The sequence below is a fragment of the Camarhynchus parvulus genome, chromosome 7 (assembly GCF_901933205.1).
Source record: "Camarhynchus parvulus chromosome 7, STF_HiC, whole genome shotgun sequence".
Lineage (NCBI taxonomy): Eukaryota > Metazoa > Chordata > Aves > Passeriformes > Thraupidae > Camarhynchus > Camarhynchus parvulus.
Window position 1 is genome coordinate 1,749,635 of NC_044577.1, and position 16,432 is coordinate 1,766,066.

At 44.0% G+C, this 16,432-nt stretch overlaps 1 protein-coding gene across 1 annotated transcript in view; it reads right to left on the reverse strand.

Moving 5' to 3' along the window:
• Positions 1-5,878: 5,878 nt before the first annotated feature.
• The window catches only part of IQCA1 (IQ motif containing with AAA domain 1), a gene marked incomplete at its 3' end in the record, with an annotated part of 105,978 nt that continues 95,424 nt past the window's right edge, over positions 5,879-16,432 (reverse strand). The window contains exons 18-20 of the mRNA XM_030951921.1: positions 13,756-13,933; positions 10,598-10,836; positions 5,879-5,941 (exon numbers count right to left, since the gene is read on the reverse strand). Of these exons, the coding sequence (XP_030807781.1) occupies positions 5,879-5,941; positions 10,598-10,836; positions 13,756-13,933 (480 nt within the window). The remainder of the gene's footprint in view (positions 5,942-10,597; positions 10,837-13,755; positions 13,934-16,432) is intronic.

Below are 16,432 nucleotides of genomic sequence, written 5' to 3' on the forward strand. Positions count from 1 at the left end.
TGAAGAGGGCCCGACTACATGACACCTTTTTTGAAGCCCTGATTTACAATGGCCCCAGGCTGAGTGCATTATAATTTGCTGCCAGAAGTTCCAAAGTCGCAGTACTTTCAATAATGAGGAGAGAAACCCTAATACCAGAAGACTTTTCTCTTTCTTTCTTTTTTTTTTTTTTTGGGCATTGTGTTTAATGAAAAGCTAAAAATGTGCTAATTTGTAAGTCCTGTTGTGGTAGTGGCATCGGAGGCTTTTGAAATGCGTTACTGACTTGGGGAGTATTAAGGAAAAATGACATTTTGCTACTAGCAGAAAAGTCAATTATAATGTTTCCACACTTTAGAAAATTGCTGATGCAGGATGGGAGTTAATAGAACAGTCAGCTTCACTTTGTGTTACCGGATTTGGGGGGTTTTGCTGAGAAACCCTCAGCTTGTTTTTTTAATTCTGATGGCAGCTTCAATCCCGGGTGCTGTGAGCCTGGCTCTGGGCTCAGGCAGGGTGTGATGTGTTCCCTGGGGTTGTTCCCACCTGAAGCTGCCAGCCTGGCAGGGAAATCAGCATCAATGAAGATTTAGTGTTTTGCAGTCCCTTTGATCCATCCCTGGTGGTGCAGGGGCTCTGAGCCTGCTGCACTCTGCAAAAGAGACCGGAGAACTCATTTTAAAACATTTACAGCCAGAAACAGGGGGAAGGAAGGAGCTGTCCTTCCCCATTGTGCTCCCAGTGCAGTCTTTCCCCCTCATCTCCTGGAGAAGAAAACTGCAGAAAATTTTTTGTGAGCTCTTGGGGGAAGGAGGGCAGGAGCTCTGTTAAAACAGAGTTTTAGTGCTGCTGGTGAAACCCTGTTGTGAGGGGACGAGGTGAGAGATGAGAATCTCACTCCAAGTTCTCAGAATGTTGATATATTATAGTATAGTATATGATAGTATATTATTATATTATTATATGATAGTATATTATTATATTTATTCACATCATATTATATTACTACATTATATTATTATATTATATTATTACATTATATTTACATTATATTTATATTTTTATAATATCATATTCTATTCTAAAACTATACTGAAAAAAGAGAAAGGAGACATCAGAAGGCTAGAAAGGAACGAATAATAAAAACCCGCGACTGACCAGAGAGTCTGACACAGCTGGACTGGGATTGGGCATTAAGTAAAAACAATTCACATGGAACCAATTAAAGATGCACCTGTTGGTAAGTGACTTCTAGACCACATTCCAAGCAATCAGATAATTATTGTTTACATTTCTTTTCTGAGGCTTCTCAGCTTTTCAGGAGGAAAATCTTGGCGAAGAGATTTTTCAGAAAATATTCTAGGAACAAAACCCCAGGGCTGGAGCTGTCAGGCAGGCAGGGGCAATCCCAATGATCCCGTCCCTGGGCTGGTACAGGTGAGGAGAGGAGGTAGAGCAGCTCCTGCTCATCTATTTCCAGCCCTTTCCATGGCCAGGGACACCTTCCACTGTCCCAGGCTGCTCCAAGCCCCAACCTGGCCTTGGACACTTCCAGGGATGGGGCAGTCACAGCTTCTTTGGGAATTCCATTCCAGGGCCTCCCCACCCTCCCAGGGAACAATTCCTTCCCAATATCCCACCTATCCCTGCCCTCTGGCAGTGGAAGCCATTCCCTGTGTCCTGTCCTACTCCAAGCAAAGCCTTGGGGTCTGTATTTAAAGCACATTAAAATCCACAGGGCAGGGAAATGCCAAGACTTTATTTCTCTTCTGTTCCCCCTTCCAGGTGTCCCAAAGAGGGGTTCCTGCTTGGTGTGGTTAAAATTGGAGGGTGAGGGAGAGATCATGAAGACTTTTGGAAAAGTCATGTCATATGTAGTTCTCCTAGGTTTGCAGGAAGCAATTAAGGCAATTAATTTATTGGTAAATTATCTGATGATGAAGTACAAAATAACTGCAATGAAATGCTGACATTCACATTAATACCAAATTAGTGACTGTATTATGACTGTTCTTACAATGAATGCCCAGTAATTTAATAGTAATGGGACATTTAAATAATTTAGCTGATCATTCTCTAGATCACTTCCATATATAAATGAGCATGACAGCTTCTTCTCTGAGCTTTGCTGCTGCTGGATTGCTGCCACCTCCACACCAGCAGGCACAGCAGCCTGGGCCCCTCTTTGCTGTCCCCCAGAGCTCCCCTTTTTGTGGTATTTTCTGGGGTTTCTCGTGGCAGGAAGGAATGAATCTGACTCCATGTTCTTAGAAGAATATGATATGATATTAATTTTATATAATAAAATACAATAAAATTTATTTTATTTTATTATTTTTTATTTTATTATTTTTAATTTTTTGTTATTTTTATTTTGTTATTTTTATTTTGTTATTTTTATTGTTATTTTTTGTTTTATTATTTTGTTTTATTTTTATTTAATTTTATTTTTATTTCATTTTTATTTATTTTATTGCATTATTTATTTCATTAAATTTATTTTATTTTATTATTTTTTAAATTTTATATTATTTTTTTAAATTTTATTTTATTTTTCTTTTTTCTTTATTTTATTTACTATATTATATTGCTGTACTAAACTACAGTAAAGAATAGAGAAAGGATACAGACAGAAGGCTTAACAAGATGATAATGAAAAACTTGTGACTCTCCAAGTTTTGTGACACAGCTGGACCATGATTGGTCATTGAGTAAAAACAATTCACATGGAACCAATGAAACAATCACCTGTTGGGTAAACAATCTTCAACCACATTCCAAAGCAGCAAAACACAGGAGAAGCAAATGCGATAATATTGTTTTCCTTTTTCTCCAAGGCTTCTCAGCTTCCCAGGAGAAGAAATCCTGGCCAAGGGATTTTTCAGAAAATGTGACAGTGACAGAGGGGAGAGCAAGGGCTTGGCAGCCCCACAGGGCAGAGCTTTTCTGCTTTATGGGGTGGTTTGAGTTGAGGGGACCCTAAATCTCATCCAGTTCCACCCTGTGCCATGGGCAGGGAGGACACCTTCCAGTGTCCCACGTTGTTCCCAGCCCTGTCCAGCCTGGCCTGGGACATTTCCCCGTCCCTTTGTCACCTCCTGCAGCCCTGGAGCTCTTTGTTGAACCAGCTGGGGCTTCTGCATCCTCACAGAGAGAAAGAAATGCAAGCAGCCACCGGGGCAAGCTGTGCCTAGAGGAGAAATTCCCTTTTCCATTTCTTGGTTTTATTTGGGTTTTTTGTGCTTTGGTGGTTTTTTTTGTGGGGGGGGGGAGGGAGAAGGTTGGGGGGATTTTTTTGGGGGGCTTGGTTTTTTCTGAGGTTTTTTTGGAGGAAGTTACGTTTTTTGGGGGGGAGGTTGGGAGAGTTTTTTGTAGGTTTTTTGGGTTTTTTTTTTTTTTTTTTCCTGGTTTTTTGGTGGATTTTTTTTTTGGTGTTTTTTTTGTGGGTTTTTTTTTGGTGTTTTTTTTGTGGGTTTTTGTGGATTTTTTTGTGGGTTTTTCGGTGGGGTTTTTTTGGGTTTTGTGGAGGTTTTTTTGGTGTTTTTTTGGTTTTTTTTATTTCTTGGGGGGGGTTTGGGGGGAGTTTTTTGGGGGGTTGGGTTTTTTTGCTTGTTTTGCTTGTTTTTTTTTTTGTTTTGTTTTTGGGGGGGTTTTTTGGTTTTTGTGTTGTGTTTTTCTTTTTTATTTTTTTTTTTTTTTTTTGGGGGTTTTTTAGAGGTTTTTTGGGGTGGTTTCTTGTGGTTTTTTTGGTTTTTTTTTTCCGGTTGTTGTTTTGGGTTTCTTTGTTTTTTGTTTGCTTAGTTTTTGTTTGGTTAGTTTTTTTTTTAATTTTTTCCCCACAAACTGGTGCCTTTTTGGCAAAACCTGCAGGTCTGTGGAAGCTCAGCACCCTCCCTGTGCCCTGGAGATGGATGCTGCCAGTCAGCTGCTCTTGCTCTGCTATTGAGATTGCAGTGAGGCTGCTGAAATATGAGTTAATGGGCTTGCTTACATCCTCCTGAAATGTGCTCCTTCCATCACCCCAGCCCTGCTGTCAGCCCTGGCGTGCAGAGGAGGGCTCTGCTGTCGCCAAGATTGAGGGCAGAATTACCCAAATTAGTTTCCCTGCGCGTGAGAGCAGAGATGAGGGGGTTTTAAACACCAACCCTGTCAGCTCTTTGGAGCTTTTCTGCCCAAGGATGAAGTTAGAAGCGCTTCACTTGATAAATCTGGGGTGTGCTGCTGAGTTTGGGGCACCCACACAGAATAACGGATGGGAAGCTGATGTTTGCAGGTGCATGGTGCAATGGGTTGAAGCCAGGGGCTGGCAGCTCCTAGGGTGGGTTATCCCACACTATATCCCTCTTGTGGAGATTCCAGCAGCTGGGTTACTGCTGGGGGAAAGGCTGGTGTCCACCAGGAATGTCCTGAGGGGGTAGCACAGGGGAAGTGGAACAAGAATTCCCTCTGTTGTTGCTTGGATCTCCTTGGTGGGGCCGGAGGTGCAGCCTCGAGGTTGGAAGGGTGAGATGATGGGGAGCCCTGAACTAGACTGTGAAATACAGCTAGGAAGGACCAGAGAAATCCCAAACTGGGGTGGCTCCATCCTGTGTGCTGGAACAGCCTACAGGGAGGAAATTCCCTTTCTTAACCAGACCCATCCAGTTCCCTCCACTGTGCACAGTGACACAACTGCTTGAATCCTTTTCTGTGCAGTCTGTTACACCCAGGAATCCTCCCAGGCCTTTTTTCTCAGGTATTCCTGTTCCCAGGAGTGCTTTTTTCCTTTTGGTTCCTTCTTAGGAGCAGGAGGGGCTCAACACCATCCCCTTCCCAGCAGCTTTTTCCAGCAGTGCTGCCCAGCTTGCACCTCCCAGGCTGCTGATGCAGGCACAGAGAGGTTCTTCAGCCCCCTGGGGATGTGGGCTGGGTATTTTCAGGTACCTGTTGTCAAATCCACACAGGAATTCTGTCATCAGAGGGAAAAACAGGTGTTTGTGGCTCTTACTTAGAGATCCTGGTGAATGTGATCCTGACATGAAGGTGGTGCTGCCTCCATCAGTGTCCTGTAGGGTGTCCCCAAGCTTTAGAGTGTCCTTTTAAATCTTTTGCCCTCAAAACTGCTGATTTGTAAGTAAACAAGGTGCATTAAGCAATAAACACATTGCTGTTTATGCAAACAAACTAATCAGGCATTATTTTCTATGGCAAAATAGATTAAACCCAGATTTTGGTGGCCATCCACCCAAATTACCAGCTGGCTGCTTGGCTTTTTTCTGTGACACCCACATATATGAATTTGTCTGTGCTAAGGCCTCAAAAGGTGCAAGTGCTGCTCCTCCTGCAGCTGTGTAAATATCCAGCTTGTGGTAGATTGCACCAAGTGCCTCCTAATCCATCCCAATTAAAAAGCAGTCTTTAGAGCTGTAATGGTTTTATTGAGGACTGTAATGCTTTAGACCCACAGATATATAAAGCAGTTAGTTTTATAAAGCATATAGGATATTAAAGTAATGAAAGACATTAAAGTGACATCAATTTTTAAGGAGAGTTACTTGCTGAAATAAATGAGTATGGCCTAAAAGTTGATGGCATGTTACAGGCCTGAGTAATGAACCCTTCTGCCCCCTAAAATCTCTTAGAATAAATAATGCTTGAGCAAGTCAGTGGTCATTAACTCTTTATCCTCTGAGAGCTACATGTTACATCTCATCTGATTTTTTTTTTCTTTTTTTTTTAACTTTAAAAAAATCATTCGGAGAGGAATTCTCTTCCCTGGAATACCTATAACATTAATTTGCCATGCCTTCACAGAGAAATAGAGTTGTGACTGGTATGGCCAGGAGAAAAATCCTTGAGGAAGTTACTTTTTGCCTTTCTTTTTTCCTTTCCCTTTCTTTTTCTTTCTTTTTCCTTTTCCGTCTTCATCTGTTTCCCGTGCTGCATTCCACGCTTTCCCCAGCGGGGTCTTGGCATACCAGGCCTGGAGAACCAAAAAAGCATTTAATAAAATTAAAAAAAAACAACAAAAAACAAAAAAACCCAGGGCAAGTCAGACTACTTAAACATTTTACTACTATAACAGAGCATTCCTTAAAAACCCAAACCTCTTAAAACCCAGGCTGGCTGGTGGAGAAGCCAAAATGAAACCCTCAGATCTCTTGAGAACATTATTATCCCAAGAAGTGCAGCAATTGATCGAGCTGAGTCTCATTAACAGCAATACTTAGCTGGGCCATTTGTGTTGCTATAGTTATGGAAATGTTAAATTCCACGATCAACCCCATTTCCAGAGAATATAGCTCTTGTCAGAGCTCCCTCTGCTCCAGACTTGGCAACAGACAAATCATCCCCTCCTCGTGCCTCTGCAAATCGATGCAGACAGCTTTGATTTCCATGAGGGAGCTCAGGAAGCCAAACAAACCCCCAGCATTAAGAACCTGTTTATTGCTTTCAGATGCCTGCTCACAGGCCTGTGACTTGTAAATGATTCTGCTGGAGCTGCTCTGCACACTTGCCCAGCTCCTGGTGTCAGGGAGGCAGCTCTAGGCTGTGTCAGAGTGATGGGAAGTGAAGGAGAAGGGGAGGCTTTGAAGTCAGCCCTGGGTGGGAATTACTCCTTCCTTACTCCTTCTTCCCTACAAGAACCTCACTCAACAAAGTCCTGCCTCAACCAGAGATTCAGATTGTGCCAGGCATGGATAAAATGCCTTCCTTCCTGACCATGGGCTGCTATTTAATGCCACATCTCTGCCCAGGTCATTTCCACTCCCAGCTTGAGCCTGTTCAGGCATCCCTGAAGAATTTGCCTTCCCCACTTGCCCAGTGTGTGTTACAGGAAGAGAAGCTGGGAGAAGAGGTACTGGAAGGGAACAGGGAAGGAAAACTCAACATGTCCCTCTCCTGACCCCAGATGGTCCTTCTTGGTGCCACCTTTTCAAGACGGGGTCAAACATCCAGCTGCCTGCTGGACACTGCAGTTCTGCTTTAATTATCTGAATTAGCTGAGCTCCTCACCTTCAAAACCCTGATAAAAACATCCTCCAGCCTCCTGGGTGTCCATATCCAGACAGGACATGGATGGTGGTGGGCAGGAAGCCCAGTGAAGTTGAATTTTGAGCTGAGTTTTCAGCCAAAATTTTTGGCTCTCAGTGAAGTTGAATTTTGCTGCCTTAGTCCCAGGCCAAACTATTCCAGGTTTTGGGAGAACCACAGAGCTGGCCTGTGTTGCTGGTTTTGGCCCTTCCCATGAGAGGGATGAGGTGGGGATTGTGAGTTTGGGCTCCCTGGCAGTAGCTGAGGGAAGCCAGGAGAGCCCAGTGATGTCTCTGAACCTGGATGAGACTCCATGAGGCCACAGAGATTTTATTTCCCCCTCACTTTTGTCTCCTGGGTGTAACACCCCCCAGACCGTCAGTGGGCGGTGGAGAGGGTGGGAAAACCTTGCCAAGAGCTTTCTGGGAGCTTGGTGGGGTGGAAAGAGCTGTTTGATCATCTCCCTGCCAGCTCTGGGTCACTGGCAAAGGACTCGAGGCATTTGGCAGGAGAAGCCAAGAGACCTGGGATGTCTCTTTGTGTTCTCTTCCCAATTCTTTGTGCAAATATTTCAGTGCACAACAGTAACTTTTTGTCTCTTTAACTGGTATAGCTGTTCCATGAAATCAGCTCCTCAGACACAGCTAAAATTAAAGTCCATTTATCACCAGCAGCTGAACTGGGGATGGAAGTTACTGGCAGAAGTGACTGATCAGTGTTAAAATATTTGGATTTGGAGGAATGATGTCCACAGGCTTTGGAATGGGTTTTCTTAGGTATTTCTGTGGCTGCCATATCCCTGGAAATGCTCAAGGCCAGGCTGGATGGGGTTTGGAGCAACCTGGGATAGTGGAAGGTGTCCCTGCCCATGGAATGAGATGGAACAAGGTGAGATTTAAAGTCCCTTCCAACCCAAACCATTCCGTGATTTTGGTCCAGTCACTACCAGGCAGAACTGGTGTGGTGAGCTGGCTTTGCCTCTCCAGAAATCCTTTCTGTGTAAGGATTTATATCAACCACCCTGGTGCACTAATTTATAATTTCAAAAAAAAATGTGGCTGTGTAATTGGGGCAGAAACTTGAGTAAATGGAAGGCAGAAATCACATTGTCACCAAATTTTGCATTATTTATATCCATTTTGGAACACTGGCAGAATATAAATGTCAGACTGGGAGATTCATGCTTTCAGGGAAGACAAACCCAAGATTCATCACAGGGCTAATCTTCACTTGGAACACAGTGTTTTAGCTGCCCCACTTCCACAGGGGACACAGCAAAGCAAAGGAGAAAGGTCCAGAAATGGCAGTGATTGGAAGCTTGGGAAGAGGGGCTTCTGTGTGAGGAGAGATGGGAATTACTGGAGTTAATTAATGCACAAGGCTATTTGGACAATCCTCCTCCCCTGTGCCGTATCACAGGTACTGCAGCAAGGCTCCATGACATTTAAGGGAAACAAAATTCCACCAGATAAAAGGAAATACTTTCTTAAGGGCCGTAATTAATGCAAGGAGATGATTGCCATGGGATGCTGAGGACAGGATCATTTGAGCTGTGCTCCAAATGAAAGGCTTCCTGGACACTTTGTGCTGTACAAAACAGGAACATTTTATAGTGACTGGGATATTTTCAAGTTCAACTCACACTAAATACTTGCTCTCATGTTTCAGGGTACAAATGGAGTACTACTTGGAGCTGGGAATGATGGAGTATTTTTTTTTTCTCTTTGCTGTAACACTGAACCATTAGCCTTTCCCTGAGGAGAGATATTGGTTTAGTGAGCAAGCATGAGGGAAAAAAAAAGGGTAATTTGCCAAATATCACAAATTCTGCATGTGTTGAGTGAGCCAAATGGCTCTAAATGGAAATTGGGAAGTACTCAGCAGGGCTGGGAGAAATGTGCACTGTCATTAGGTCAGCAGTGGGAGAAGCCTTGGAGAACACTGTGGGAATCAGCGTCCTGATTGTGGTGGGAGGAGGGTTCAAGGAGCAGGACAACAAGGAAACCTTCCAGACAGGAAAGGCTGACATTAGATTATAGGAATTATTCCAAATAATTCCTATAAGCAGTAGGAATTATCAGGGCTATGGGATGGAGAAAGCTCTTTTGAGGTCTCCTAGAGCAGTCCAGAGGTCTCACCTCATTGGGAGGCCCTGGGGCACAGCAGAGCTCTCTGCCCAGTGCCCAAGGACTTTGTAGCATTTATCAGGCTGGAAGGTGATCCATGGTATTTGAGGCATGTGTGGAATCACAGAATCCCAGACTGGTTTGGGCTGGGAGGGACCTTAAAGCTCATCCCATTCCACCCCCTGCCATGGGCAGGGGCGCCTTCCACTGTCCCAGGTTGCTCCAAGCCCCATCCAACCTGGCTTGGGACACTTCCAGGGAGCAGCAACAGCTTTTCTGAGCACCCTGTGCCAGTGAAAAAAATACACCTCAAACTCTCTCAGTTTTGCCTTCAGGATTTTATAGCCCTGAGGGATGGAGCTTGAGGCAGAAACTTATTTATTTTAAAGCCTGGAAGGAAAACTTCAAAAGAAATTATTTTTGAAATAATTTAAGAGAAGGGCTTAGATCTTGGACATTGAATGGCCAGGTGTTTTGCCTTCTCAAGGTGATGTATCCAGGTTGCTGAACACCTCAGCTCTGGAAGGAAAAGGACAAATACATGGAATTGATGACCCCTGCGTATTTTATCCATGCAAATGGAGGCCACTGCTCAAGTTGAGCAGCAGCAGGTTCATCAAAGCACTCTGCCAGCTGTGCTGCCAAAATAAGGACTGGTTTGGCACATCCTAGCTTGGGGGAGATGGGTTTTGGTGCTGTTGAGCCCTAAATCACCATTCAAATAGTGAGGTGCCAACCCACCAGCACAGTGAGCAGGTGCCTACACCAAGTGTGGCTGGACATGGCAGGGAACGTGTCCCAGACTGCAAGGCAAGATGTATTCCATTACCATCTGTATGGCAGCTGTCTTTTGTCAAGTGGGCAGTTTGCCTTATCTCTTCCACACCCATTCCTCCCTCTGGAGAGACATCTGCTGATAAGAGGCTATTGAATGTCATAGCATGGCTGATAAGAACTACAGCATCCCACTGGGAGATGTGAGCCCAGAGGGAGGAGCCAACCATTCCTACCTGGATATAATCTGGGGATTCTGGAACATCAGCACGGCTTCTCCACTGGATTTCCCAGAGGAGCAGCAGCTGTCTCTTCTTCCACTGGATCTTCAGAGGAAGACTACACCTTTCTACAGGATCCCTGCTCCGACAGAACCACCACTCCAGCAGGGCTGCAGCCACAATTCCAATGGGACTGCTACCAGCACCCTGACCCACAGGGTGTCAGGTTGTGTTCTGACTCTGTCAGTGTTTAATTTACTGCATTGTTTATTTTACCCTTTAATTTTCTTCCCTATTAAAGAACTGTTATTTCCTGCTCCCATATTTTTTGCCTGAGAGCCCCTTAATTTCAAACTTATAGCAATTCAGAGGGGTGGGGAGGGTTTACATTCTCCATTTCAGGGGAGGCTCCTGCCTTCCTTAGCAGACTCCTGTCTTTCCAAACCAAGGCAAATGACAAAAGACAGGAAACAGAGAATTCACCTGGAACGCTTCTTCCTCCTCGTTGTACACTGGGTCGTGTCTGGCCAGAGAAGTGACAAACTCAGCAGTCCTCAGGGGCTTCCTGGCCATCTGCAGCAGCCTCAGCTCAGTCAGCACAGTGTGCACCACGTCCACAACGTGGCCCTGGGTGAAGCCATCTGACACCTGGGCCAGGCAGTTGAGGTTCAGCAGCTTGGTGAGGACCCCACCACACTGCAGGATGTAGTGCTTCCACAGGGCTGAGCACCAGGACATGCAAAAGAGACAATGCAAAGACAGAAATTCAAGGAAAGAAGGAGAAAGATATTTTATAATTATTTATTTTGATACTGGAACAAGAAAATAAGGACTGTTGATCAGGAAAGCCAAAATTCACTTTTTTTTTTGTGTGTGCTCTGTTTCCCCTTCAGATTTGCAGCATAGGGGCCTTTCGGCATGTGTGCTTTTAAACCCTTACTGAGAATTTTTGGTTTGTGCCAATGCCTTTCACTACTGAATTTATGATCTAGTTATTCAAAGGTAGGCAGGAAACAATTAATTTAAAGAAGGAAATACCTATTTCTGGAAGAAATCCTTATTTCCAGAACAAGTCCTTATTTCCAACTCAAATATAATAATATTTTATTATTATTTATTTTGATACTGGAACAAGAAAATAAGGACTATCGATCAGGAAAGCCAAAATTCAAGTTTTTTTTTTTTTTTGGTGTGCTCTCTTTTCAGATTTGCAGGTTTTGTGCTTTTAAACCCTTAGTGATAATTTGTAGCCACCAGTCAGTGCTTCTCAGCAAGTCATTAAGGGCACACAGAGTGGGGTGGGTGTGTGTGTAAGAATGGAAAGAACCACTTGTGTGTGCACACAGAACCTGTGCAGTGCTCCCATCTGGATGTGCAGAGTTAAATACCTTTACCACCAGCCTGTTTTTATTTCTCTGACCCTCATCACAGCTTATTCCTGCTGAGCTGAGGGGCTCCATGTCCCAAAGGCTTCCAGCTATCAGGCACATGTTTAAAGGTGCAAATTTTCTGTGATTGGGGTTTTGCTGGTTACTTGAAAGGTGAACTTGGTTGTATCTTTTAGCTGTGAACTTCTGTGACCTGATTGATTTCTTTGGGGTTGTGAAGCGGCTGAGATTTTGCTCCCAAAGAATAGGAATAATACCAATTTTTTGCTTTGTTTTATGTTAAGTAAAGCTGTATTTCAGAGAAATTTAGGAGAACTTTGATGTGGCCTCCTCAGGCTTTGCTTTAAAGCATTACACAGAAATATTTGGAAAAGATTAGGAGGATTATGGATAAGAGGTTAAAAAGTTTCTTGAACGAGACATTTTGAGTCTGCTGTGCCTGAATGCTCAGATGTAGCATGAAGATGTTGGGTGGAGGCTGGTGCTGCTGGAAAAGCTGCCTTGTTCTCCCCTGGACATCAATTCCATGGACTGGAGCCCATAACTATTGACAGCTCTGCTCTGCATTTCTCACTCCAGCAATTTGTGGTCTCCCACTTGACTCGTGCTTGGGCTCAATAAATATTGGCTGAATCACTAATTCATAAAAGGGGAATTGATGCACACAGGCAGATATTGTGTGCTGCAGCTCCTGGTGCAGGTGTGTAACACAAGGCACTGCCTTGCTGGGTGACTAATGGCAAGAAATCAGTATGGGATTGTGAATCTTCCAGTTTAATGATTTCCATTGTATATTTACTGCTCCCACTGAGCACAGATTGGAATACTCTGCTCTGTAACCAGAGGGAGGGCTGCAGCACACAGGTAGCTGTGCACTGTGTGTTACAAGTATTTGTTATGTCATTATTTTTCTGTCAAAACAAGTTTCTTTCCTTCTCAAAGGGGGTGTCAGGCACTGAAAACTGACAGCATTGGGAGCTGAAGATCCTATTTCCATAGAACTTCAGGGAAGGTTGGGGCTGAAGAATAAGCCAGGCACTGTCTGAAATGGGGCAACATCAAAGAATTAAAGCTACAAGTTTATTCTGCTTTAAAATGCCACGATTTAACTTTTTTGGGCATTCTGAAGTGTGCAGTTGAAATCCCTTGAGCTGGCCATTTTTTTGGACTCCAGTTTAGTGGTGAGAGTCCCAGAATGTGACAGTTCAACCCCCAGAAGTGAGCACAGCTAAATTCAGCTGTTGTCACCTCCTTTCTCTGGGTTTTACTTGTATCTCCTTATCTCTCAGCAATTCCTCAGAGCCGTCACCCAACATGAAACACTTGTTCCCTTGCTTGGTGACCATTTCCCATCCACAGCAGGAAAATGATGGAACCTGGGAGAGGTTTGCAATATGCTGGGCAGCCCAACTCTGTCCTGGGCTCACCCAGATGTGCATCACCTGGGTACCTGGGCTGCCCCTGAGGGATGCAGGATGAAACCGGACTGCACAATGTGTTTGTCTGAGTTTTGTAACAAGGTGACACTGGACAGGGCAAAGAGTGCCTGTGTGGCAAGGTCCCTGAGCCAAATGGGTTTTCTTTTGTTGCTGTTTGTTGCAGATTTCAGGGTGCTTAAAACCTCAAAACATTGGAGGTTTGTTTTTATTAGAAAAGAACCCCGTTTTCCGTACAAGCTTTGATCTCAATACATGGAATACTCAATGATTTTGTCAGAATTTGGGAGGGTCTGTCACTGTAAACATTTGCTAGACCAGACATGCAAAATCCTGGATGCCTGTACAATTTCTCTCGTGATCTGTAAGCACAAGAAGTGGAGTTTGTGAGAGAGAAAATTTAGTCCTCCTGACATGGTTTGGTTTTGGAGAGGCTGAGAAATTGTGTTGTTCAGAGTATGGAGACTGGAAATTCAGATCTGCAAACTGGAACCAGAAATACAGAAAAAATATGTTAAAAATTAATTAAAATATAAAATGTGTGCTGAAATGGGGGGGGGAAACCAGCTCAGCTTGGTGCACACTGAACTCATGGAAAAATGTGAATTGGTGGTGAAGAGTATTTTAAACTCTTTTCCCAGCTTCCACTTTTATTATTTGGCCTTTGGAGTAGCCTGTATTGATTTAACCTACATTTCCAGGACTTGAGACACACCAGGGGCATGACTTGAGCTGAAGGGCAGTTCTGAGGATGACCAGGCAACAAGCAGGAATTTGAAACAGTAGGATTAACCCCGAGGATGACTGAAATACTTGCCAAATCTTGTCAGGTAGTCAGGCTTTGGGACGAGAATGATTTTCTGGTAGACTTTGCAGAAAGGTCCCGGATTGGCATCAAAGGGTCTCCTGGTGGTGCCCACAAGCAGAACCCTGTCCTTGGGTTTCAGAGCCCTCAGGAACTGGGGCAGGAGCCTGGCCAGGCGTTTGAAGTTCACCTGCAGCACGTGGAAACAGGAGAAGGAAAGAGTTGTTAAGGATGCTGACAGCTCAGAGTTAATGAGCTGGAGCTGGACCTGCTGCCTGCAACAGGATTTTGGGGTTTTTTTAATGCTCTGGTTGTATTTGGTATGAGCTGGTGAGATATCAACACAAGTAGGAAGATTCTGCCTCTTCAGATTCAGGTTAACACTTGATTTCTGCTTCTGGTTTTGTGGGTTTGTGCCAGTGCCTTTCACTACTGAATTTATGGTCTGGTTATTCAAAGGCAGGCAGGAAACAATTAATTTAAAGAAGGAAATCCTTATTTCCAGCTCAAGGAGAAATATTGCAGGGACCTGCACACCTGGTGAACCTCAACAGGTGGAAAATTGTAACCTGGTTTGGAATCCTCCCAGCTTTTGGAGGTTATGATTTTCTGACTTCTAAGTGTGAAAAATACACTCCCTATTTTTTGCAGTGCTTTCTAACTTTGCTGAGGCTCTGAGAACAAAGGTTCTGGGAGCTCAGGGTTCATTTCTTTGCCATAATTTACTGCTTGACTTTGTAACACATATTTAACTGCTGCTTACAGAACAGAGGAGCACTGAGCAGAACCTTTTATTTGAGAACCTTTTATATAAAATAGAAATATCATTTATATTTGATAATGTTCAAGTGAATATTGGCTGGAGAAGTTGTGGTGTCATTAGTGTTAATCAATAAGCTTTCCCACAAGTTTTGGGGTAGAGTAGCACTTTTTTTTCCCCCTAAATAAGCTTGTCTTAACACAATACATCTGGTGGGTCATTCCTTTTATTCTCATGGCCATGCATAGCATGACTGATACTTGCTTTGACTTCTGAAGGCTGAGCTTAGCTCATTTTTAGGATGGGCCTGGTCTGGTGGAAGATGTCCCTGCCCTGCAGGAGGTGGAACCAGGTGACTTTTAAGGTCCCTTTCAACCCAAACCATTCTCCAAAATTCCAGCACTCCCAAGGGACCTCTGCCTGTCCTTCCAGGTTCATGCTCTCTCCTCTAAGTGTTGGATGTGCTGTGAACAGTTTGGGATGTTCACAATTCCAAGGATTAAATTCTGGGATTCCAAGCCTGGAGCCAACAGAGTCCCACCAAGGGAAGGTCTTGGGATGGGTACAAGGGCCAGAGGGGACACCCTGGGCTCTGAAGTGGGCAGGACAAGAAAATTTTCCACACAGATGGCAAAGCAAGCAAGGATCATGAGTAATCCAGGCCATTTTGGGCCCCTAATCTTAATTTTAATCCCCATCTGCATTTACTGTCAGGGTTTGAGCCCAAAAGAAAGGTTCCTTCTCGCTGTGGGGATCACTAAGGGTCCCTCTGATGCCTTGAGAGGCTGACCCAGAACAGAGGCTGGAGAGAGATAAAGAATAAAGTAGGAATTTATTAAAAGGCCTCAATGGATCCACCTTGGGCAGCACAAGAGCCCAGCCAGGGCTACACCCAAGATGGACCCAAAATGGTCACAAAATGGACAACTGGTCACAGGGTCTCTCACTTTTCTAAGTTCTGCTCCACTTGCATATTGGAGTTCATTGTCCAATTACAGCTTTAGCCCATGAAGTCCCATCCTTCTTGTTTTTCTCTCTCCAGCCCATGTTGTTTGTGCTCTTGGGCCTGAGATTTGGATCAGTTGTCCTTGGTCCCCAGCTGGTGTGAAGGGAGCTCGCCATCCTTTAACAGAAACCCAGACCCACACACTAAAGCAGCACAGAATCTGAAAAATAGAAAAGCTCAAACCTGAGGCGTCACCTCTAAGGATCCCTGCACAGCCATCACCTCACCCGGCCCAGGCAGAAGGAACAGCCCCAGCCAAGGTTGGGTTGCCTCCTGTTGCCTTTCCAAAATACAGGCTTGTGACCACCCCACAGACACTCTAAGAAAAAATGGTTTAATTTTTCACATAAAGCTCTAAAAGCAAAATATTTTGCAGGCAACAGGAACTGGGGTGGTGGTGTTGCTGTGAATATGGGGCAGAATTTTAGTTTTCTTTCCAATGGGAAAGCCACACAGGAGAGGAAGGAATGGATGCAGTGGCATTAGGACTCCTGGGAACCCAAAGAAAATAATCTGTAATTGTAACTGTTTAACACAGCCTCATTGTTTTTGCAGTGGAAATCTATCCTTGTTACTTTATTGTTCACTTTGGCTCCATCCAATTTCTCAAATTAATAGAGCTGAACAATTTAAGCTCATCTCAACTTTTAGCTTCTTGCCTCATATTTTGAAATTCTCCATTATTCCCTTTTACTTTCCAGTGCACTGATGAGCAGTGACTGGACTATTTTTAAATAAAGCAAGGATAGGTGGAAGAGAGAAATGTGACCTCTTGGGGGCTCTTAAGAAGTCACAAGACTCTCTTAAAAGCTAAAAAAAAAAAAAAGTTAGTGAGACAAGCTATTATCAAGCAAGCTTTGGCAGGTCTGCTCATAGTGGTATGTGCTTTGTGTGGGCTGTAGTGCAACAGGAGAAATTATCTG